Here is a 26,046-nt window from a genome sequence, read left to right on the forward strand (position 1 = left end):
AAGAACTTGGTTAAAGCGAAAGCTTACCAACACATATTTCGAGAAATATGTAAGCGAGTTAAACTCGTATCGAAATATCAAATGTGTGTAATCGAAGTCTACATAGCTATACGAATTTTGTCTCAAATAGGAGATAGAGTAGATAGACTTTTGAGTGATAGATGAGTTCAAGTCTCCACATACATTTTGTTGATGAAGTTCCACAAGATCGCCTTAGTAGTTCTTCGTCTTCAATCGATGAACGGCGTGAAGTATAAATCTCAACTACACTTTCTATCATAATCCGAGACTTAGCTATAAGTAGAATAGAATCAAGACTTATAGTTTTGGAAACTAAACATCTTGAGATATCAACGCTTGCGAATTCGACCGAGCAGTGCTCTAATACGGAGTTCTATACCTACCAAGCATATGACGACAAGGAAGTCGGGTATCCTTCATTATCCTACAATTGCAAGGAGTTATCGGGTCGTCATACTTTTGATACAACTTGGGATGTTTCATCATAAAACGTATTGTCCGATGCGAGACATTGTGATGTATACCAACAAGCAACCAATCATCCTCCTTGTAGCACTTCAACTTCTTGTGCCTATTTTCTTCGAATTGATTTATTTATATTGTTGATATCATTATTAGTGTACTCATGGATATCATGTTGCACCGTCACAATCCCATTTTGACTCGTGAAAAGTAGACCTTTTAGTCTCCCATGAGCTTGCTTTACCATACTTGTGAACTCAAGTTTTAAATGTTTATAGTCGTAAGTAAAAGCATACACAAACCTATCTTTGTGTGGCCTCAACCATTGTCTCTTGCGATATGCCACTACTTTTGGGACATTAGTGCCCCAATCATCCTCAAACTCCTTCAAGTTTCTATCATATCTTGCCACATTCATCGACCAAACCAACTTATCCCATAATTTCATGAATACCCCAAATTTAATCTCAACTTATTTTCATTCTTCTTCTTCTTTATTTTTATCTTCATCTCTCTCCTCTTTAGTTAGTTTACTAAGACGTTCATCTTCCACTTTTTCACATTTACTACCTTTCTTTTCATTTAGATTTTAGAAATGATTACTACAATTCTTTCTAAGATTGCATTGTATGTGCCACGTGCAAAGCAAATTTTGTGCCTTGGGAAAAAATATCCTCACGACGTTCATTATTGCTTGCTCATTGTCGGTCACTACAAACCTGAGAGTTTTGTCTTCGTGGTAGAGAAGCTTTAAAGTTTCCAATACCCAAATATATCTCTCATCCTTCTCATGGCCCATAAAATACCATGCCACCGTGAATGATTGCTTGTCCGAGGTTTTTCCTACAATGATCAACAAAGGCATGTTGTACCTATTCGTCTTATAAGTACAATCCATGAACAAAACTTGGTAAAAGCACCGAATCATATCGGAATTCGCAAGAAAAATACGGCCCACCCTCCCTTCTAATGACTCATGGTGTCTCACCGTGTAGTTGTATTTTTGGGCCAACCATTGTGATTCTTCCATTACCTTTCTTCAATCACATTCAATTGTTTTGATAGTTGCTTTGGCCGCATAAGTTGAAGATAATGAAGAAAGGTTATTCTTGTCATCCCTCTTGAACTTACTAAGGAGCTTACTTGGTTTAATTCCCCAACTTGTTCTTACTTGTTCGAACTCGTGCGGTTTCAACTTGGAAACTTGGGAGTGTACAACAAGACTATCCGGATCTTTATGGTTATGTCAACCAACATCAACTTTATTCATTCTCCACATGTTATTGGTATATTCATTCCTCCAAAAATAATCTTGAATGGGCATCCACACTTCTTTGACTTCGTCTTGTACACCCTACTCGTCTTCTTAGGATACACATAACCCTTTCTCTTCTAACTTACCTCCAGCCCACTACACTCGCAAACCATTTCAAACCGCGAAGGTTTTTGTTGGGTGTTTTTCACTAGAATTCACATCTTCTCTTTTGCTTTCTCAACAACCCAATTGATTGCTTCGTCTTTTTTCAACCATTCCAAATCACTAGCATAATGTGCGGAAGTATCAGGACCCCTAACACTGTGAGCTTTAGGCTGATCCGTCATCGGTACAAATACAATCTACAAAACATCCCAAGTTAGTTAATATATACTACCATAGTCGACAAGGTCGATATATAAAACAACAACGACCAAAGAACATCCGGCAGGGTCAAAGAATACAATAATGACGACCAAACTATAGTCGGCGAAGTCGACATATTCAAAACAATGACGGCTTAAGCATATTTCACAACCTAGTTCTCTGTGCTGGAAAAGGACATTTAGTCGGTAGAGTTCATATTTTCGATGCTGACGACTTCAACAAGCGAAAACAGTCGGTACGTTTGTGTTTACAAAAACGGTGACGAATAAAATACTGCTCATGAAAAGTCGTAGCATTTGGTAATCAAAACCGACCATCGTCGACCGTGACGATACTAGGCACCAAAATGTGAAAATATAAATCAAAATCCATCATTTGCATGGAATAACCACAATCTTCACCATGTAAGTTGTGTACCTGATTATTTGCAACTCTCTTTTCTTCTTCTGGATCGTTAGATTCTACGTTTGGCTCAATACATTCATCACTTCCATATCCATCTTGGATTTGAGGAAAATAAAAGTGAGGATCATACATATAAGGATAATTTACTGATGTGCCCTCATTTTAGTGTGCACTTTACATTCTTGTCCCATTTTCTTCCATAATTGCAAGCATATCCTGCTACAAACTTTTCCATCAGTTTTTTTCAATAATCTAACAGACAAAGGTCAAAAAGAAAGTCAAAGAAAAAGAGACAAGTGTCAAACAAACTGGAATTTGAAGGACTGAACTACCCTTTTTCTACCAAAACTTAATACGGGTTAAAATCCTGCTCAACAAAAAATAAACAGTTTCACCCTGCTCTACCCAACTGACCTACACATCAAAATCTTGTCAAACCAGAAAAATAAACAGATCAGATCTACTTTTTGCCAACGAACATATTTCTTCTTCAACTGACATTCTTAGTATAAAAACCCCAACTGTTGTTATCTTATCCATTATGGAATGAACAGATGGAATTCATTGGTAAAGGTTGTGCAGTATCTCCATCAAGAAATAACGTTTCTTTGTAGATACTTTTGGAGGCATCTCCACAAGGTTCCGTAACTGTGAACTAAGTTCACCCAAAGAACAAAAAACTGTGAATTAACAAGAAATACACTCTTTAAGTATCTAGGGTTGTGCAGCCAATTTATTAAGTTCTGAGAAAGATAGATGGACATGAAGAAACATACCATGTAAGAGGCATATGGCATGAGAAAAATTGGTGCTTTGCACAAGTGGTGGAAATGCTGGAAATAAGATTCTTGGCTGCTCATATCCAAATTGCACCTACTTAGAGTAGTTTAAAACTACCTCCAACCCTCTAAAAGCACTGCCAGTTCACCCGAAATTACTCGACGCTTGTTAAGCTTGTGGATCAGAAAATCATCAAATTAGAAGTTGTCCAGTGAATAAAACTAGGTACAGCAAAACCAAATACGTAAAGAGGAAGGTTCTACTTGCACCAGTGCTTAAAACAACACAAGGATATCGTTTACCTTATCTGCAACCAGTGTGAAGGCTTTCTTTGGAAATTGCTGCCCTTGCTGCTGCTACAAAAGATCATGTAAGAAATCCAAGCCAAAAGTTGGAAGAATTAAGCAATGAGCTTCCAAAGATGCATATCTAAGAAAGTGATTTAAACTAATAAACAACTTATATTAATAAAAGGAAATCCAAGTCACAACCATAAATGAGTGGCAAAACAAGGCCACTCTAAACATGAAAGGAAGGCTAAAATAAGTCTTAAATAGTCAATATAAACAAGAAGGAATTCCTTATACAATCAACGAAAGATGTTGATCCTAAAATAAGAACCTAAACTAAGAAGTCTGATGCATTCAACCAACACAAATAAAAAAAAAACTTAACTAGATGACTGCTACAGCAGTGTTGGGACGACCAAAGTCAGGGAGCCTGTTTTTGTGACGTATTTTGTTACAGATTTTGCAACAGTATTTGTAACAGTGATTTTATAACACTTATAAGTGTTATATATATCTAACACTTATATTGTAACACTTTTGTAACATATTTTGTAACATATTTTGTAACATTTCAGTAACAGTTTTAAATCTGATAGCTGAACTTTGTTGGCAACCAACGATCAAGATTAAAATTAAAAGTTTAGGTGACGGTTTTTTGATCATTTTCATGCCTAATGATCCGTTAATCGGGTCGACTTCCAACCGTTTTCATTCCTCCTAACCATAGTCGGGGACGATAACTCTCCGATTGTTGATTCAATTTCGAGAGAAAACGGCCAATACCCATTCAATTGGATCGATTAAAAATGAAAAAAAAGCGTTGCAAGCGATGCATTTTTAGCCCCATATTGATAGTATAGAAGGGACTCCCTGTCGTCCCGGTAAGTACTAGGCTTGATCTCCACTAGATGCAAATATTATTCACTTCCAAACTTCACTTTTTCGTGGTCTTGGCCTTCTTAGTCTCCGTCCCAGCTGAACGTGCAGCAGCATCAGAAAATACCTGCCGAAAGAAACCACCTCTGGATCTGGTACTTGTAGATGTTGCAGCAGCAGAAGTTCCAGCTGAATGGGCAGCAACATCAGAAAAGACCTGACGAAAGAACCCTCCCTCCCCCCTGGATCTAACAGATCTCATCCTACCAGTGCTACACTCACCTTGATTGTAAGAAGTAAGCTGCTGAGTTTCTCCATCCACCTCTGTTCTGGCTCTTTTCTTCTTAGGGTTTGAACCCACTGCACCTCCTTGGCAAGTCTTGACATTATGTCCAGGCAACTTGCATCTACTACATGTCCTTGCTTTCTTCTCTGCTGGTGGCTCATCATGACCTCTTCTTCAATTCACTCTAGGTCTACCAGGTCTCCTCATATCTAGAGGAGGAAGAATAGTAATAGGGCCTGATGGTTGTAAGAGGAGGAGAAGAATATAGAAATTGTGAAAATGTTGTAAATATTCTTAAAGAATACAGAATCTTTTACATCAACAACATGAGGAAATTCAATAAAGTGTGAAATGACCAATAAAATACAAAAAAGAGTGGTTTACCTCCACCCAATCATCCTGGTCTTGCTATGGGAACATGGGAGGTGCATAAGTAGCCTTATAGGACTCAACTGAGTAATAGCTAGAACAGTACCTATCATAATATAACTTTGATGTTAATAATCAAAAATGAAGGCATTTAATGTACACAAATATATAACTAAATTAATGCACATAAACAAGATAAAAAGTGTATTTTGCTTACGAGGTCCAGTTAGGCCTGATTTGCTTTAAATGCACAGACAGCATGTATGCAAGGGAATCCTCTTAACTGCCACTGGTGACATGTACATGTTTTCTCCACAATATTGACAGTGAACACAGTTTTGTGAACACTAGTCACCAAATACAGCTTTCCGACCTCTGCTCCTTCCACCTTGAAATCACCAACATTCTTCAACATCTTCTTTAACAATTTGTTTGCCGTAGGTACCAGGTCTCCATCTTCCCAGGTAGCAGTTGCATTCCTTCTCTTGTAAAAAAGTCCCATTACCAGCTTCCCATACATTGTTGCAATCTTACATACTGGTTTGTCTCTTAACTTACAAATCATATTGTTAAATGACTCACTGAAATTGTTTTTCATATGTTCACAACAAGCACTTTCATCATAAAACGACCTAGCCCAGGTACTGGGATGTTCTTGCATCACATACTCACAGGCAGCTTGGTTTAACTCCAACAAAGAGTTCATATGGACCTTAAAATGAACACGAAATACACATTATCAATTAACTAGATACAACATTTAAACATGTTATACGGATTCAACTTAGTATGCTTATTTATAACCTTAAAAAGTAGGGGGGAAGAAATGCAAACCTTAAAATGCTTCCGTTTATAAGCTTTTGCAGCATTAAAGACATGTTCCTTAAGCTTAGAACCCTTGAAGTGTGTCTTGAAATTCTTAAAAAGATGCCTACCATACCAAACATAGTACTTAATTAGTAACTCATACGTACATAAGTTGCCACCAAAATAAACAACAAAATGAAAACACTAAGAAAGAAACAATAAAAACTGAAACAAAATCTATGAGGAGAATCAGGAAACAACTCATGGACAGCTTCAACCAACCCATTTTGCCTATCTGAAATGAAGTTCAAGGTGAACCCACGGCCTATGATTTTGGGCTTCAAATTCTTCAAGAAGAGATACCAATTTTCGTAGCATTCATTTCTGCAGATGAAAATTCCCAATGGCACCAGTCCATTCTGTGCATCCAAGCCAGTTGCAGCAAGGAGGCAACCCCCATGTTTCCCATAAAGATGACATGCATCCAACCCAATCACTTTTATACAACCATCTTTAAAACCTCTAAGTGGTGCAGCAAATGATATCATGATAGATTCAAACTTGTTGTCTGTTCTACCATAAGTAAAATTTGTTACGGAACCTATCGTACCAAAGACAGTTATTGATTATATTGATATGTATACATGCTAAAACAAAACTATAATATGAAAACAGTTATATGATGTTATTAAGATAAGTTTGTGCTGGTGATGAATTAAATAACACAAATAAAACAATGAGAATGAGAAATAAATTAATAATATACCTGGGTTTGTCCTTGAAACCATTTCACATAAACTCAGAATAAATTTATAGCTTTCATCATACGAGCCATGTAACCTCTCTAACACCATTACCCTATCTCTCCAGGCGGTATGGTAAGGCAGGAGAGTGTTGTGACTTCTCCAGAATTCATTAACAATTTCAACAACCTTTGGAACGACTCTACCACCAGCCAAGTTCCTCATCACATGAGCAGCCACAAATGCAGGGTTAGCAGACCTGTTTCTTCCAAGAGGATCTCCCTCGCAACGGTAAACTAAATTCAAGCCTCTGATGATGAAAGTATGGTCATCACCCCTTTCCTTCGTGACATACACAAAAAAGTCGCAATTCTCAGTATCATGATGTGCACAAACAACTCTCATTCTTTCATGGTCACTTTTCTTCACCCTGAACTGAAATCCATTTAAAACTGCATAAGCCCTCAAATGTTCGCAGAATGCACTCTTGTCAGGAAATTCAAGACCAACTTCCATAGACCCTACATCCAACACATTACCCACATCCTCCTCTTGAGGAAATAAAGGCTCATCCTCACTGTTGACTTCACCAAAAACATTCACATAATCTGCATACCAATGTTCATTACTCCTACGATCAGGCACACTGGTCATCTCAGGTACATTAGTCAATTCAGGCACATTCACAGGATCCTTGTCAGCGTCACTTTCGGTCCCAACCAAGTCTACTAGTTCAGGATAATCAAGAAGTGAAAAACTCTTAGGAGGTGGAACATTATCTTCTTCCTCCTTATCTACATGTCATATAAGTGAGATTAGACTAATTGAACTATTGTAAAATAATTGAAAACTCATATTCAAAACACAAAAACTAACCACCTTTTTCACTTTCAGAGACTAAGAGATCACCGTAGTCTTCTTCGCCTATAAAACAAGCAAGTAAATGGTTAAGTAAGGGATTATCAGTTCAAATTAGAGGCACCTATCCATTCAGAGTTATAAATAACATTACCTTCATCTCCACTGTTCGAGAATTCATCCTCATTCTCATCATCTAAAGTTGCTTTTCCCTTACCCTTATAACTTCCAGCAGATACATTGTCTCGTACACTGGCCTGGCTGCCAAATATCAACATCTCTGGTTCTTCTACATTGCCCAAGTCAATCATCCTTTTACAACTAGCTTTCTCCTTTTCAATAGCTTTGTCGATCAGCCTAGGACTCTTCCTCAGAATAGGCTTGAACGCAAGCTTCTTCGGGGTTACAAAACTCTTCTTAGGTACCGAACTTGTAATCTTTGGACCTGAATAATTTCCTATCACAGAACAGAAGTACTACCAAATTCATCACCATTCACAATATTTATTTATCTTTACTCACAAAATGAATTATACAAGTCGCAAAGCAATATATTTTGAAGGAAACGTACTTAGTATGTACACAGTACACTTAGATACCCAATAGTCTTAGAATTAGACAATCTACTACCAAATTATTTATCAATACACGCAATATAGTTAGCTAAACAAATCATGTCATCACCAAACACAATAAAACAGAAGTAAAATGACATCTGAACATGCTTCAAAACATATGATATAATATGACAAACAATCGTCAAAAATTCCTTCAATACATTCCAGTGATTCCACCATACAATTAATATTAGATACAAATTAACCAACACATACAAAGAATTTTACATAAAAATCATGAAAATAAACGCCATACTCAATCAATACGTCAACAAAGTTAAAGTATAAATGGGTTTCGCCTTTTATCTTTTACTCGGTGGATCAAGAAGAATTCATGCATATCGAAGCAGGCTCAGATAAGGCTATGTCAGCCGCTAATGCAGAAGCAAAGGCTATGTTTAAAGCTACTTCGTGGTTAAAGAATAATATTCTCTCCAGTGTTTCAATTATCACAGATTGCAAAAGTGTTGTCGATCTCATTAACAAAAAGTGTAAGGAAATTTCCTGGGAAGTAGAAAACACAATTAAAGAGGTTAAAGCGAATTTGGATACTTTTCCTCAAGCCAAGGTGAGATACATTAACAAAAAATTCAACTTAGTTAAGAAAGCAAGAATCAAGAGCCTCCAACATTTATCTTTACACATTAGAGAAAAAAATTAACAAATCAAGTATTTTATTTAATGCTTTTGAGAAAAATGATGGTATAAACATTTTGTACTATATTACTTGATTTATAAAAAAAAAATATTTTCATCAAAAAAAAAATTTAAAAAATCATGTAAATCAACCAATCTAACTAATTTAACTTATCTAATCATATCAATTAAATTAGTATTAATCATTGCAGAGACAATTAAGCTATTCAAGAAAATAAATGTTTGAGGGGTGTTTTGTTTTATTTCAAAATTACCCATGTTTTGTCTCATTAGAGCGTCCACAGTGGGCGATTAAACCCAAATATTTGATCTTTTGAACTGACGTAGTGGAACGTACTATCGATCAAATTTTGATCAACGACTAAAACCCAAAGTATATTTGGTCTGGGACCAAGACTAAACCTAAATATAATCGAGCGTTGGTATAGTCTACGCTCCACATCAGGCGTTGGTATACTCTACGTTCCACATCAGACGGACGTATATTCCACTCCCCACATCAGGCGTTGGTATACTCTACGCTCCACATGGGGCGTACGCAAAGTCTACGCCCCATTTTTTTTTTTGTAATTTTATATGGGGCGGGCATTATACCCCCGCCCCATTCTTTGTTTTCAAAACAACTTTAGTGGGGCGGGCTTTATATCTCCGCCCCACTTCTTTCATTTCCTTTCTTTTTTTTTTTAGAATCTCCCCAATCAGGCGTTGGTATAGTCTACGCCCCACACCAGGCGAACGTATAATGTACGTCTGACCAAATTTAGTCTTTCCACCGTAGCGTCACACACCAGACTAAATCCAAAATTTAGTCTTTTTTTCCTCTTTGATCTTTGGTTATACTCGCACCACTGCAGTTGCTCTTAGGTATTACCATTACCTCAATTAATCAGGTTATACCCCAATCTGGCCTGGAAACAAAAGGGTTATGGGGTACAGTATTAGAACACTTCATTTCTTTCAAATGGAGTAGATATCTGTAGCCTTGCGAGAGTAGATAAGTAATAGCAACAAGAAGAAGGGACACGCCACAGTTCTTTCGACTAGAACATGGTCTTACAAGATGGAGGTCTAGTGAGATGATCACCTATGACAAAATCTGCAACTAAAATACATCACTACTTGCTCCAAGTTCTTTGATTTGAACTTTCTGTCAGACAGAGCTGGTGTTGGATGCATGATACAGTATCTCAGTTCACACAATCTATAAACATAAAACACGCAAAGTTGTTTCAGAAGTGTCAATAAGACAATCTTCCTTCTCAACTATAATAGATGCTTTCTGAATCCAATGAACTCTACAACTGACTCTCTGGTCCAACACAACCCGCTTTTCAGAAGTTCTCTACGACTTTTCAAGAAATCAGAACATCTGAGATACATGTAATTATCAATAAACTTTCACAGGGCAAAAACATTGAACCGTAACAAGTGTAAGATTGGAGGTCCATCTCCAGTTTCATTATTCATTATCTATAAACTAGCTACCAAAAACTACTAGGCAAAGTCACCTTGCTGAATTTAAACAAGAAATTGATATTTTTAGAGGCCCTGGGAAACATTAGCAGCATCTCGTTGAATTTCTTCATCCGTTTCTCCCTCAACCAGTCTTGCTTAGTAGAATGATAGGCAAGTACCACTTTCTCCAAAACCGTCGCATGTTTCAACAGAATCTCCAGAAGCTTCAGTTCATAAATACATCCACGAAGACCATCAATCTCAACAAACTTCAGGTGACGTATCATGCATTGGGAAGACAACCCTGCGTACCAGTAGTCTTCTACGTTTTCATGATTAATCTTTACCTAGACAGTAACCATATTTTGAATTAGACCTAACCAACTCAAAAGTGTAAAGAAAGAAAAGCACACAATACAGGACCAATTATACACTTAAAGTGCTTGATGAATACCTCGTCAAAATGTGGATACTCTCGAGGGTCGTAATAACATTCCTGCAAATTAAGTATTACCAAACGTCAATGGAAGGCATTTATCTTGACTTAAAAATGATATACTTGAGCGACTTGAAAAAAATAAAAGAAATGACGATGAATTTTGTCAGAACCTGTGGTATCTGCAGGGAAACAGATTCTAAATTAGGAGAATTCTTTAGTACATAGAAGATAGAACGCAGGCAGTACTTCGAGAGGTAGGTCCGCAGCTCCAAACATTGTAAATTATAAAATTCGAGCAGCTGAGTGTCTAATATAACAAGAGCTCCACCTAAAGCCTGGGTACGTTAAAAAGAAAACGAGAGAGACATTGTTCAGATTATATTTACAACGACAGAAACCCATTAACAACAAATTATTAAAAATATCAGAGCTTAGTCCAAAATGAAAGAGACGTCGTTCTAATGGTACTTATACTGCCAAAACATAAAAGGAACAATTTACCAACTATGTAATTGGCAGTTAAGCATGCTTGATGTGCATCACTATGGCTAGCAGAAGTAGCAACGACAAGGGTAGGAATTCATATTAAAAAAACCTTGTCTAAGAAGCTCCAAGACGATGACTATGCACGTTTAAATTTCAGAGGGTGGTTGCATTGCAGTAGCCCAATGTCCTTGCGTTGACGCAAGGTGGGTGCACTTAGGTGCTTATCTAGGGGCATCCCGAGGAAATTGTGTCTGTTTGTTGTTCCATATTGCTTGATGTCTTGCTTTCTCTTTTCTTACTGTTACTGTGGATTGTCTGTTTGTATAAGACTATTGCAATCTAGTAAGCTTGATTAACTCCTACTTTATTATAAAACTTAATTACAATGTTAATGCATCACCTTACAACATAGAGGAGTGAAAAAAATGGTTTTATAATGAGGGTTACTGTTTACCAAAAGCCAAAAGGGCAAAGAAAGTTAGCAATAACAGGGAACAAATAAGGTTTAGAAGTCATACCTTGATGAAAGAATGCCTTAATGTTAAGATTTTCACTTTATAAAGTCCTCTGAAAAATCTCATAAGACGTTGGGCACAACTATTTGGAATTTCATCTTTCCAATTAACATTAATCTCAACATCAGCAGTGACTAGAGATGAAAGATTCTCTAGAGTGAAACTTGTTGACAAGTGACTGTTGAAAATGAAGGATGACAGACTTGGAGCATGCAGTGTAACCTCACAATTGCATTCTTCCTCCGGACTATTGAATTCAAAATGCTTGAGTTGAGGCAAAGAAATTTTAAGATTCATATCAAGAAAGCCACCTTCATCTGGTCCCCAATAAGCTATTACCAAAGACTCTAGATTAGGAAAACTTGAAAAGAACTTCCTCGTTAATTTCTCATCAGTAAATAATACATATGACAGTCTTAGATGAAGTGATTTGAGCCGAGGAAAACTCATACTATGAGGTAAAATAATCTTGGAGATACAGACGTCCATATCACCCTCTTGAAAACCAAACAATTCCAGATCCAGCTTTGTCAACGATTTACATGTATAGAGACAAAGAGGAATCTCAAAATCCTCATCAGGTTTAGCCTCAATATGAAGTTCTTGAACATTATGGCTGACAGCAGCGGCAACCCATCTATTTATGCATCCATATAAGTCATCACAATTCATATAATATAGAGAGCATTCTAGATGAAACCTTTGTATATCAGAGTCACGAAGACTGAGTACCTTGTCAACAAATTTTTGAAACCGGTTGATCAAATTAACTCCTTCATCACCACAGTCCTCATCATCATCCGATTCTCGACGGTGACAAGCGTTACTGAAGTTTAGCATGGGCATAGAAGTCCAAATATATCGCCATCTTTTAGACAGAACACAAGTCTGAACCGCAAATTTTGTATCGATGAAAGATAGAATGTGGTGAATTAGGGAATCTGGTAAGTTGCTGATTCTGTCTTCTTCAGAAGAAGAACAACCTGAGTTTTTCCCTTTCATTTCTTAATTAGTGAGCTAGCGATTCAACAATTGCTGAAGATATAAACCTTGCAGAGAGTCAACCTAATAAGAGGAATGGACGATTAATAAGCTAAGTCTCCAGGAGAATTGAAATTCAGGTAAACATTAACCTAGAAATGATGCAATTATCTAAAAATAATAGATTCCTTAAAAACCCTAATGACTAAATCTGTAATCTCAAGCATAATGAGTTATGATGAACCCCCGAGTTAGGGTTTTAGCAAACATTTTCATGTTAAAGGGCAAGAAAGCCATTAAAAAATCTGAAGAGCTACTACTTGTAAAGATAGAGAATGATACCTGGAATAACAATCCGAAATGAAGTCGTTAATGGCGGGGTGGAGTATGCATTTACTAGTATGTTGCTGGGGAAGGGAAAACCTCAAACCACTCTATTGTTCTGCACTACTACTGCACTGGTTTTGATTTTTAACGTTGTTTATTCTCTCGCTCGAGGTAATAATGGCGTCCTTATGTGCATTTCAGCCTTGGCCTTGGGCCCTTGGACATTTCGAAGCTTATTACAAAAGAGACCTGATATATGGGCTTCTTAATCATTGAAGGGCTCTTACATGAACCATTTTTTTTTGGGACTACTCAAAAATGGAGGGGAGCTACTTTGTGATAGGAATGTCTACCATACACTTATAAGGGGTGTCCTAAAGTGTGGCAATGACTAACCTATCCTTCACCTATATATAATCATCTCCACATCAGCACCACCTATATATATATATAACCACCTCCTCCCATCACCATCGCCACTCACCACCACCAACCACCACCAACCACCTCAAATCACCACCACCGCCACCTCTATATATAGCTTAATTTAAATCATTAACAAAACAAATCAAAATCAAAATTATAACAAACCCATTACTTTTCATTCGTTTTCCGTTGAAAAAATGAGAAGTAATCATCAAAATGAGTTGAAAATGGAAGTTACGGAGAGAAGTTCGGCTAGGAATTATGTGAAAATTTTTGTCGAACTAGCGGAACTCAACTTTAATGGAGGTTTTTGTTTTCAGAGAAAAATTCGGTTAGGACGAAAAAAAAATGTCCAAGCCGAACTTATAGTAAGGTTACTCGCAAAAAGTTCGGTTACGCCACAAAAAGTTCGGTTACATTGCAATTTTTCTCCTAACTGAACTTTTCTCTGAAAAACCTGCATATTGAGTTCGGTTACGTCGCAATTTTTTTTCCTAGACAAACTCCTAGTTCGGTTACGTCGCAATTTTTTTCTCCTAACCGAACTTTTCTCTGAAAGAAAAAACTCCATTAAAGATGAGTTCGGCTACCTGTGTTTTCTGAAATATTAGCCGAACTACACTTACAGATGAGTTCGGCTACCTGTTCTTCAGATGTCGTAGCCGAACTTTTTTAACCAAACCGAAATCAATTTGTAAATTGTTCATTTTTAGGAATGTTTTGGCCAATTCAAGCACCATTAACTAAATTTGAAGTATCCGTGAGTACCCAAAACATTATATTCTTATTGTGGCTCTTAAAGAAAAAGATCTTAACTTTTTTTCTTCCAAAACCCTCATCTTCATCTTCTTCTTCTCCCTCTCAATAATTCTTCTTTTAAAAAAAATCAACTTATTAATTTAATCTCACTAATCATAATTAACTTACTAATCGTTATACTAATTTAATTACCAAGGGAAAGTTTGATATTAAAAATGAACTTAGATAAGGGGTGACTCATTATTACTTCTAATATCCACCCCAAAAAAGGAGAATAGTCCCCCACCATTTTTGAGTAGTCCCCAAAAAATAGTTCTCTTACATGATGCTGAAATGACTAGGTTGATGGTTATGGGGTATCATAGGGAAAAAACTAAATGCCTAAATTACTCCTTCATCATTCAAACCTAAACATCAAAAACAAAAATTTAATGCAGTCACAGACTATTCCTGTCTTAGCCGAATTTCTTTTCCTTTGTTTCTCTTTTAATCAAACCATTTGATCATTGATTAATAGCAACCAAGAAATCGATTATTAAAAAAAAAAAAAACCAGTGAAGAAAACACTCAACAAGGATTGTTGAATTTTGAACCTCCCATGGTTTGTGTTATGTTAGTTAAGTAAGATTCAACAAACCTTATTTTTTTGGGGGGTTAAAATGGTTTGCAAGATAATTACAGTTAGGAATTGAACAACGTTATCAAACGTAAAACATATTTCTTTCAATTTACGGCTAGGAAATGAAGAACTCCTAGCTGTAAATTGGTTGAAGATCTTTTTCGGTGAGTTCAAAACTAAGTTATATAGCGTATTTATTTAAGGTTGGTAATGTTTTTCAAATACCAAGCTGTAATTATTCCTACTTCCTCATTCGGTACCAACTCTAGCCCAACCATTCTGATAAATAGGGGATGACCGAATTTCAGAACCGATAAGATCCAAAGACTTGAGTCTAATCTTGCAAAAATATGGTGATTCGATGGATGTACACTTGAAAATGTTGATTTTGAAGCTACCGATAGTTACGAATCTAAGCTGATTTCCCACTAAGATTCTCACGAACGGCATGGATCCACCATCATAACATAGAAAAGATTATTATATCTTCAAGTGTTTTTGAGAAGAATAAGAAGTTATTGTTGTTGGCATTTGAAGAAAGTTTTAAAATTCATATTACTAATGAAGTTATTCTAAAGAGATAGATGATAAGGGTTAAGATTTTTGAGAGAATGACTAAGAAGTTGATTCTTATACAAAAGGGAATCAGATGTTCTTTGTAGCAGAAAACATAAGATAGACTGTCACCTCTATGCTTTGGTGTATTATTAAGTAATTGTTTCGTTTCAGGCTTCACTAAATAAAGCCATGTGCTTTTGATAGCAGGTTAATGTAAATGTGTAAAGTAGTTTCATTTTCATTAAAAACAATATTTACACTTTGTAGGTCTTTTATATTTTGTATCATACTCGATAGTATTAAAAAGGGAAAAAAATTCTCACTTTCTCGTCTTATCTCTGTTTATCTTCTTTTAGTCTTATGATTTTTTTTTTACCAATTAATATTTAGGACTATACATTCGCTCATATTCTTTTGAAAGGTAATAAACTTATCATTAAATATTGTTAGATCATTTCTCGGTTGAACTCATAAGTTTTGATGTCTCAAGCTTGTTGTCAATGTAACATGCATAAAACTATATCTCGATTTCTAGTCTACTAAAGTCAAGTCTCAGACTAGGATTAGAGTATTGGAGTTAAGTATCAGACATCACTGAATAACCCTTGAAGATTGAAAACTGAAGATCAAAAAAGAAATTTGTAGAACTTCATCGACAAAGAGGTATGTGAAGACTGAACCATTCGATCTATATGAGACTATGTCTTATGATTTTGGTAGATCTAATATTTCAAATAAGAAGTTTCAAGTCAAGTTTGTCTTGTTAAAAATCTCGAAATATGATTCAAGCAATGGATGTTCATAAATCCTTAGCAATCTTAGTTAAGAAAAATTTATTGTTCAAGAGCTATTTTTCTTTCAAGTTGATCATTTCGAAATCGCCCAAGCAATGATATTTCATATCTATGCCGATTGGGAATGTTTCAAGCTATGAAAGAGAATTTTTCAGAACTACAAAAAACTGGACACGTGATAGGTACGCATACCCAATAGCATACCCAAGACATATGAGTTCCAGAACATAGGTAGGTATGCATACCCAGTACGCGCAAGGTCCCGAGTTTGTGAATAAATTAAGGGTATGCACACCCAGTACGCGCACCCTAGCTCCCTGAATTCACGAACTAGTTCATAGGTACGTGTACCCATACACATACCTACCCAGTATCAATTAAGCAGATGCTCATAAACTATTTCCATAAATACATTTGTAATTTCTACAACTCTCATAAAAATTTCTAAGTCATCTTTGATCACTAAATCACTTTGTGTTTGCGAATCATGATTTAAGTATTACGTGTAAATATACATAATTACTCTTGTACGTTCATATGTCATACTTGCCATGAACTATCATTCCACACGGTTCTAGTACGCTGAACCATAGTATATATTCTTTTATGTAATTGCAAGACAAACTTCTCACATGCTTACATGAACTCCTAACAAAAGTTTCATCTAAATTGAGAATATTATTCACTTGAATCTCAAGTTTTTTTTTTTTTGAATTCAAAACTACATATAGTCTTGAAAGTCTATAGATAGAGAAAATCAAACAACTAGTAATTTTAATCCCTATCAATTATTTTGTCCTACTTGCTTGCTAGAGTCGTCCTTTATTAACCTAGAGTTAGAGCACTGCTTGGTTGAACCCCCCAAGCGTTGGTATGTCAAGGTTTGTTGTCATATTTTAGTATCAAAACTCATAAGTCGCTTGATTAGATTACTAGAGTTAACTTTGTTAGGTTAGACTAGGAAGTCTATAAATGTTGAGACATACAAGTATTACTCCGAAGACTTGAAGAATCCGAAGACGTGTCGACATTAACGAATATATCATCCTTACACTTGAGTTTATTAATACATGACTTGACTTGTTTCCATTTCTATATCGTAAGCTTTCAAGTACAAAAGAGATGCTGGTATAAGATAGGGTCTCCTCCTCCAGCAGGATCACAAAAGGTTGTATTAAAGTTTCTTTCGGTTAACAACGTCGTAATTGCACCTGCCAGTTCCGGGAGAGATAATAAAAGGAGGAAGGTTGTCACTAGAACGGACCACACAAAGAGGGGTAATCTATGCATAGTCATTCCAGGTCCACGCATGTTGAAGATAGTGGTTATAAAATTGATAGAACCTAAAATCGATGAAATACCAGATAGATGAAGACTAGAAATTGCTGAATCAACTGCTCCTCCAGAATGACTAGTAATACCACTTAAGGGAGGATAGATCGTCCACCCAGTACCACTACCTACTTCGACTAAGGCTGAGCTTAATAGGAGCAAGAGACTTGGTGGAAACAACCAGAAAGAGATATTGTTTAGTCGTGGAAATGCCATGTCAGGTGCACCTATCATAATGGGAACAAACCAATTCCCAAATCCACCTATCATCGCCGGCATAACCATAAAAAAGATCATTAAAAAATCGTGAGCCGTAATTAAAACATTATAGAGTTGATGATTTCCACCCAAAATTTGATCACCTGTTCGTGCTAATTCCATACGAATCAGTACTGAGAAGCATGTACCCATCACTCCAGCAATGGCGCCGAAGATGAAATAGAGAGTACCTATATCTTTCGATTTTGATTGAAAACATATGTGCGAAGTTATATACATGAAACTCTAGTATTAGAAACTTGATTATATTATTATGATCAAAGTGTCAAGGAAGAATATATGAATAGTTGTGAATGTTTCATATTGGTATATTATATACGAATTATAATGCTTATCTTTTGAATTTAAGGAAGTAGAGTTACGAACTTCTTTGGTAGTTAAAAGAAATCAATTGGATTAAAAGTTCGGTTTTCATTGAAGATCTAATTGAGGTGGGACCGACCCTTAACCTATATAGGGAAACAAGGTAGAACCGATCCTAACTTATGTTGGGAGTCAAGGTAGAAGCTATGCCTACCTATATTGGGAGTCAAGGTAGAACCGATCCTATCCTATATTGGGAGTCAAGGTAGAACCAGACCCAATAGGGAAAACCAATTTCCTTAGTCACATACACTTTAGGGTTTGTGTGATTTTGAAATTTGGTTTGTAAAATAGGAAAGTTCAAGATGTAGACATAATGAGTAATTTGAATATGTGTTGAAATCTTATTTATTAATTATTCAAAGATATGTTATTCTCATGGTGAGATCCCAAACCAAAATGTTTGAGAAACTTTTGTGATTTTAAAATGTATATGTTTTTGTTTTACCATCAAACAAACCATATCTCTGGAAACATATACTCCCTCCGTTACTTTTTAATAGGCCAGTTTCTTTTTTTGAGAAAATTAAGGAAATTAAGAGAACTAATTATTGAAAGTGTTCCTCTAGACACTTGTCAATAAAAGAAGTGAAGTGAAATGGTCCCCATGACACTTGTGAGCCAAAGAAATAAGTGAAATGGTCCACATAACACTTGTCATCAAAAGAAGTTAAAAGAAAAGTGGACCCAGAAAATTAAAGTAACATTTGACTTTCCCAATTAGGAAACTGGCCTATTTTTTTGAAATATTTATTTATAGAAACTGGCCTATTAAAAAGTATCGGAGGGAGTATTAGTTAAGTGCTATTTAATACTGAGTTTTCCGAGAGGGATTTCGGTTATACAATTATATATTGGTTGGAATTGGACAAAACCGAAAGTAGGTGGTTTATTGCATATCTTGAGAATATTTTCAGTTATGGAAATTCCTTTATGTCCAAACTACCTTGGACCATAAATAGTGAAGTTTGTTCTTCTTACAAACTCATCCTGAGGTAAGCACTTCGTTTTGTAGTCACATTGTAGCCGACTAATAGTATTACTTGTAATTAGGGATGTCAATGGGTACCCATTACCCGGAACCGGAACCGGATCCGGTAGACTTGGGTCCAGTTCCGGGTCCTAAAGTTGGACCCATTAGCTACTTAAGACCGGACGGGTAATTACCCGATTGGACCCGAATCTAAACGGGTCCAAACGGGTAATACCCGTTGGGTACCCGCGGGTATCGGGTACCCGTTTATTCATACTTTTATTCATGTTTTTAGCAAAATTATAAGTATTTTTTCTAGTTTTAGCTTTGATATTTTACTCATTTAAATTTTTTCTCTTACATTTAATCTTTATTTAGTACATTCATAAGGAATAATAATAATTTTTTATAAAAATTACTTAAATCCAAGATAAAAAGAGAAATATATTAAGTTTTTGAGATTTTTTAAATAGTTTTCTTTAAACCCAATGGGTACCCGGAACCGACGGGTACCCGGGTATTTAAACGGGTCCGGTTCTGGGTCCACAAATTTAGGAACCGGACCCGGAACCGTTAGGAACCGGCCCCGACCTTTATAAGTAGGGTCCGGGTCTAGTGATACCCGGGAGGACCCGGACCCGTTTACACCCCTACTTGTAATACTATATTGGATGGGAGAATAACCTAATTAGTCGAAATCTCTTACGTCCGCTAGTTTAAAGACTTCTTTGGGATCAAGAAGTGTCTAATAGTACCGTTGGTAGGAAACTAGAATCTACATTGTTATTTTAGTTTTTCGATTATTGATTTGATTGACTAACGGCTATTAACTCTTAATTGCACCTAGTTTGGTTATTCTCTAGAGCCTTCTCTTATGACATAAGGTCATTAAACTGGATCAAGATATTAACGGTGGTTCAGATCTGATTTTAGATATGACGTTGAATTATGATCATATGTTGTTAACGGATTGATCATAAGTTGGAATCAAGTTTGTTATTGTGCAGGTACAGAAAACTTTTGAAGACAAGAAGATTTTCTTATTGGTTCCATATCTTTGTGACTTGTTTATTTATGCACAAACTTTATCGTCTGGGATTCGAATAGATCTCGTTTATCTTTGATAGACTTATTATTTCTAGTCGTATTTAGATCAACAAGTTATCACTTGGTGGTACTCTTCGGTATCTGAATATGGTAGTTCTATTTGACTTAGTCTGGTTAACTTTTTAATCAAGATCTTGGAAGATCTAGCCCGACAAAGGAGTTTAGTTAATTTTAAACATAAGAGACTTTGTCAATTCTCAACTGTAATATCTCTGATTAACTTCTTGGTACAAGAAGAGTGGTTACCAAACAGCTTAGTCCTTTACTGTTTATAAGACAATCTAAAAGGTTGAGTGTTTAATATCTTAAGAGAGACTGAAACAACTTAAGATAGTTAACTCTATCTTAAGATTCACGTGTGTTGGCTAGATTGGTTGTAGGCGCATGGATACTGAGGAAACTAGGTAACTAGGGGTAGACTACTTGGTCTCGGCTATACAAAGTTGGTAGTGGTCTTTGAAAAAGCGGGAGTATAACAACCACACCCAATAATTCGTTCGACAATGTGTATGGACTAAACTCCAATTTAATTCTGAGAGCACTAACTTAAAAAGCGAGACTCGGTCAAGAATTATATAAAAGAGTTTTTATCTCTTTCTCAATACAATAAGCAAATCAAACAGATAGAATCTGCGAGCTTGATTGATATGAGAAATAACTTGGATGGTACCAAAGATCAATGCCCAAGTGTCAATCAAGTTCTATCCAACAAACAAGATCGGATTTATCAACTGATTGAACGAGACACAACCTGTGATATTTTAATTATATAAAAATATAATGCGGAAAAGAAATAACACAGACACCAGAAATTTTGTTAACGAGGGAACCGAAAATGCAAAAAAAAAAAAAAAACGGGACCTAGTCCAGATTTGAACACCATATTGTATTAAGCCGCTACAGACTCTATCGTACTGCAAGTTAACTTCATTCTGGAATGTAGTTGATCCCTAACCAAGTTTCACATCGATTAAGGTATAGTCGCGTTCCTTACGCCTCTAGAACCACGTCGAATTCTGCGCACTTGATTCCCTTAGCTGATCTCACCCACAACTAAGAGTTTCTACCCAAAGTCGAAGACTTATAAACAAATTTGTCTCCCACAAATATGTTTATTCTTTATTTTATTTTTGTTTTGTATTTTGATACGAAAATCAAGGTGAACAGGAACCAACTAATAATCTGGTCTTATACTCCCGAAGAGCAGCCTAGAAATATTAGTCACCTCACAATAACCCAACTGATTAACAGGAAAAGTTATTGCGGAATCACAACAGTTTGAGACGAATAACTTTTGTGATTACTTTTTATATCTTACCCATCGGAGATAAATTTCAAGTAAATCTTAGAGAAGATAAAACTTAATATGATAGAACAAGTAAGATCAGAATATGTAACTACAGAGAAATATAATTGGATCTGGATTCACGAATCCCAAATGAAGTCTTCAAGTCGTTAACCTAATAATGGTTTTGGAAAAACTTAGGTTAAAGGAGAATCAACTCTAGTTTGCAACTAGGACACAAGAAAGTGTCGGGATTGGGTTTTCCAGTTGCTAGAGTTCTCCCTTATATAGTCTTTCAAATCAAGGTTACTTACAATCAAACTAAGATAGCTTAGTAACAAAGCATTCAATATTCACTGTTAGATGAATTCCTGATTTAAGATTCAAGCTAAGTATGCTTAGAAATTAAGCAATTAGTCTTCAACGTTAGATGGTCTTAGCTTGTTACACACAAATGAAATATACTTATATTTAGATATGGGTTAGCGTACCTAAACGTGTATATTGAGTTGGCTCAGTAACAGTTAACCGAAGTTAGCCATATGAACACTTTTGTCGTAGTCGTATTCATCTAACACTTCTAGATAAAAATATGATGATCAATCAATTATGAAAGATAATCAAATTAATCTAATTGTGTTTCAAATAGAGTTGTTCAATTATTCACTATCTCATAGGAATATATGTGAACAAATTGAATCGGAATCAGATTGATTCGTAATCATACAAAGTACTTATACAAGAATCAATTCATGAACATTAAGCCACGGTTTGCAAAAATTGGATTCCTTAAATCATAAATTTTTTAGTTCATGAGTATGAGAATCATACATAAACGATTTTAGAACTTCACCACTGTGTATGTTCGCAAACTTGGTACGCAAACAGCAGCTCCGGACCTTGGCCTAGTCAAGCCGTTCGCAAACCTGGTTCGCGAACAACTGTTCCGGACCCAACTCAGGTAAACCAGTTTGCATACTAGGTACGCAAACAAGAGTTTTGTACCTTCTCAGGTAAATCCGTTCGCATACTAGGTATGCAAACAAGAGTTTTGGACCTGAATCATCACAATATAGTTCGCATGCTAGGTACGCATACCGTGTTGTATCCAGACATGGGTAATTGTTCTAAACTATCATTTCAATCATTGAAACATCCTTGGAAGACGACAATGGTAATCTTACACATACCATTAGCTTCAATTAATTTTCAATTGATCAAATGATCAATACGAAACTTCTCAAGCTAACATCAAATGACTATCTCACACAAATCATATAAGATGTTCAAGGTAATTTTCACATGATCATCTTTTGACTTAACATTTAGTTTCCAAAAAATAAATTGTTTCCAACTAAACTTGTCAAAAATATGATGAACATAGCTAAAGCAAAAATCTTCGAACATATATTTCGAGAAATAGATAAGCGAGATAAATTTGGATCGGAATATCAAATGTGTATAATATAAAAGTCTATATATTTATACAACTTAGTCTCATTAGAAGATATAATATAATAGACTTCTGAGTGATAGATAAGTTTTAGTCTCCACATACCTTTTGTTGATGAAGTTCCTCCAAGCTCCTTAGTAGATATTCTTCTTCAACTGGTGAACGTCGTGAAGTCTAAATATCAACTACACATTATATCCTAATCCGGGACATAGTTATAAGTAGACTAGAAATCAAGTATATAGTTTTTATCAACTAAACTTGACAAACAAGGTTGAGATAGCAACGCTTGCGAGTTCGACTGAGCAGTGCTCTAACAATCTCCCCCTTTGTCAATTTTAATGACAAAACTATCAGTACATATGGATTACAAAATAAAAAACTTTGTAGTTTGTCATCCATCATGCTAGATTTCCTTGGCTCTTAAACATTCCTTGAATTCTTCGTTACTCCAAGTACTCCAGCGATTCTGAATGTGTTCAACTCAGCATCATTGTTGTTGAAGATCCGTAGCCATAGCAATAAGAAAACGGATGTTCGCAATCATTGTTATACAGTGTCATAGTATTATTATAGATAATAAAAGTCCAATTGTATCACAACTTTGAAATAATACTATGGTTATATGTATCACTCCCCCTTGGTCAATACTTCATCTTTCAATGAAAACCACTCCCCCTTACATAATGATCCGTAAACCATATGTATATAATGTGAACTACCAAATAATTCTCCCTTTTTTGTCAATATAAATTGGCAAAGGTACAAAAACTACGGGATCATAATGAAATTTTCAAAAAGATACTTCATGACTAAAAGATAACATATCAACTTTGTTACGATCATTTCACATAGTCGAAACTTAGTGTATTCATCAAGGAGTTTATAAAGATACAAGATAACTCCTATAATATTCCATAACCACGCAATTAAGCACAAGTTCAATTAAAAAATCTCCCTTATTTGATGTCATTCCCAAGAGAACAACAAGAGCGACCTTAATTTTACAAGAAAATAAGGATTTCCTTATACTTTTAAGTACGACAGAAAAAAAAATACAAGTACTAGAAAAAAAATCGGAATTTAAACAACACTATACTGGAACTTCAAGCTTTTATTTCCCAGAAAGATATAGATAAATTCAGGGGCAAAAAGCTATAAATCTAATGAACCAAAATAACACCAATAGACTGCCGTAAGTGTTGAAATGTTGCAGCATCTAAAGGTTTGGTAAGAATATCATCAAATTGTTGTTCGGAAGGCACACATTCCATACTAATATTACCATTTTCATAGAGATCTCTAATAAAATGATACCTTATATCGATGTGCTTAGTTCTTGAATGCTCAACAGGATTCTCAGTGATGTGAATCGCGCTTGAGTTATCACAAAAGATCTTCATTATGCTAGTGTCAATTCCATAATCAGCAAGAATTTGTTTCATTCATAGAAGTTGAGTACAACACAAACTTGCAGCAATATATTCTGCTTCGCATGTTGAAAGAGATTGTGAGTTTTGTTTCTTGCCATGCAATGCTACAAGATTCAACCCTAAATAGTAAAATCCCCCTGATATACTTTTTTTGTCTTCCACGCATCCTGCCCAGTCAGCATCTGAATAAGCAGTAAGATCAGTGTTAGTATCAAAAGTATAACATAGACCATAACCGATAGTATGTTGAATGTATCACATAATCCATTTTGCAGCAGCAAGCTGAGATTCCTTCGGATTACCCTGAAATCTAGCACAACAACCAACACTAAAAGCAATATCAGGTCTAGTAGATGTAAGATATAAAAGACTTCCAATGATCGATCGATAAAGTTTCTGATCCACATTGATTCCTTTCTCATCTCTGTGTATCTTACCGGTAGTGGGCGTAGGAGTAAGTTTTGGAGTTGACTTATCAAGACCGAACCTTTTTACAAGATCCCTAGCATATTTTTCTTGAGATAATTAAATTTCATCCTTGTGTTGTTGAATTTGTAATCCCAAAAGAATATTAATTCACCAACGTTGGTCATCTCAAATTCCCTTCTAAGAGTCACTTGAAAATCCTTTGCAAGTTTCTCGGAGTTCGGTCCATAGATGATATCATCTACATAGACTTGAGCAATAACAACCTCCATCCTACTACATTTTGTAAAAAGCGTCATTTCCTAAGAAGAGAAATAGTTAGTTTTTCGAACCAGGCACGAGGTGCTTGTTTTAATTCATACAATTCCCTTATGATCCTAAAGACACGATCAGGAAAATCTGAACTTTCAAATCCTTTAAGTTGAGCTACGTATAACTATTCCTTTAAACATCCATTTAAGAATGCGGATTTTACGTCCATTTGGAATAGCTTAATCTTGAGAAAACAAACATGAGCTAATAAAAATCTAATGGACTCAAGGCATGCCACTGGAGAAAAGGTTTTGTCAAAGTCGATACCTTCAATCTGTGACTATCCCTGAGCGACAAGTCTAGCTTTGTTTCTGATAATTGTGCCAAATTCATCTGACTTGTTATTGATTATCCATTTAGTACCAAAAATATTGACATCAGAGAGACAAGGTATGATTTCCCATACATCTTGTCTTTAGAATTTATTTAACTCTTCGTGCATTGGTTCACCCAAAAGGGATCGCTAAGAGCTTCATCAATGTTTCTTGGTTTTACTTACGATAGATAACATCCAAAATTGCAAATATTTTGAAGTTGACCTCTTATCTTAGTTGTAGAATCTGTCCCTCCAATAATACTGTTAGTATCATGATTCCTTATAACCCATAGATGTCGTGGTAGTGCATGTCCACGTTCAACAGGAATACCCTGACTAGGGGTTTTCTCCTCGTCATTAGAAATGTCAAGATTTGCAATAGTTGAAACAACTTCTACTGATCCTTGGATCTCTTTGACTTTATCTATTGTCTCTGTTGGAGGCAATTTAGCAGGAGCGTCATCATGACGGAAATCGCTCAGATTGTCAATGATAATATTTGTTGATTCCATCATAACATGGGTTCTGAGATTGTATACTCGAAAACCACAACTGTCAGATACATAGCCAAGAAAAATACTTTCATCGCTTTTGG

At 35.7% G+C, this 26,046-nt stretch overlaps 2 protein-coding genes and 1 long non-coding RNA gene across 4 annotated transcripts; all 3 read right to left on the reverse strand.

The window, feature by feature from the left end:
• Nucleotides 1-4,474: 4,474 nt before the first annotated feature.
• LOC113301939 lies at nt 4,475-5,401 on the reverse strand. 2 transcript variants are annotated; one of them, XR_003336557.1, is made up of 4 exons: nt 5,349-5,401; nt 5,147-5,237; nt 4,759-4,998; nt 4,475-4,665 (listed from the first exon to the last, which is right to left on the reverse strand). It is a non-coding gene; the product is annotated as an uncharacterized LOC113301939 (long non-coding RNA). The 2 variants fall into 2 exon arrangements; XR_003336556.1 differs by having other exon boundaries at nt 4,475-4,998.
• Nucleotides 5,402-5,410: 9 nt separating this feature from the next.
• LOC113306181 lies at nt 5,411-7,335 on the reverse strand. The gene is made up of 5 exons (XM_026555149.1): nt 6,705-7,335; nt 6,221-6,539; nt 5,966-6,062; nt 5,494-5,843; nt 5,411-5,420 (listed from the first exon to the last, which is right to left on the reverse strand). Exons 1-5 carry the CDS (start codon nt 7,333-7,335, stop codon nt 5,411-5,413), a joined length of 1,407 nt encoding a protein of 468 aa, XP_026410934.1.
• A 2,737-nt stretch (nt 7,336-10,072) lies between these two features.
• On the reverse strand, nt 10,073-13,145 carry LOC113303588 (F-box/FBD/LRR-repeat protein At5g53840-like). The gene is made up of 5 exons (XM_026552633.1): nt 13,032-13,145; nt 11,712-12,773; nt 10,878-11,042; nt 10,723-10,764; nt 10,073-10,615 (listed from the first exon to the last, which is right to left on the reverse strand). The coding sequence occupies exons 2-5, from the start codon at nt 12,708-12,710 to the stop codon at nt 10,295-10,297; spliced, it is 1,527 nt and encodes a 508-aa protein (XP_026408418.1). The 5' UTR covers nt 12,711-12,773; nt 13,032-13,145; the 3' UTR covers nt 10,073-10,294.
• Nucleotides 13,146-26,046: the final 12,901 nt, after the last annotated feature.

The sequence above is a fragment of the Papaver somniferum genome, chromosome 8 (assembly GCF_003573695.1).
Source record: "Papaver somniferum cultivar HN1 chromosome 8, ASM357369v1, whole genome shotgun sequence".
Lineage (NCBI taxonomy): Eukaryota > Viridiplantae > Streptophyta > Magnoliopsida > Ranunculales > Papaveraceae > Papaver > Papaver somniferum.

What these genes read in the sequence shown, in the direction of transcription:
- LOC113306181 (XM_026555149.1), bottom strand. Translation starts at nt 7,335, where the DNA reads ATGACCAGTGTGCCTGATCGTAGGAGTAATGAACATTGGTATGCAGAT. An exon ending in ATTTCAGATAGGCAAAATGG is followed by an intron (nt 6,063 to 6,220) that starts GTTGGTTGAAGC and finishes TTGGTATGGTAG; the next exon opens with GCATCTTTTTAAGAATTTCA. An exon ending in ATAAACGGAAGCATTTTAAG is followed by an intron (nt 5,844 to 5,965) that starts GTTTGCATTTCT and finishes GTTCATTTTAAG; the next exon opens with GTCCATATGAACTCTTTGTT.
- LOC113303588 (XM_026552633.1), bottom strand. Translation starts at nt 12,710, where the DNA reads ATGAAAGGGAAAAACTCAGGTTGTTCTTCTTCTGAAGAAGACAGAATC. An exon ending in TAAGGCATTCTTTCATCAAG is followed by an intron (nt 11,043 to 11,711) that starts GTATGACTTCTA and finishes TAACGTACCCAG; the next exon opens with GCTTTAGGTGGAGCTCTTGT. An exon ending in TTTCCCTGCAGATACCACAG is followed by an intron (nt 10,765 to 10,877) that starts GTTCTGACAAAA and finishes CTTAATTTGCAG; the next exon opens with GAATGTTATTACGACCCTCG.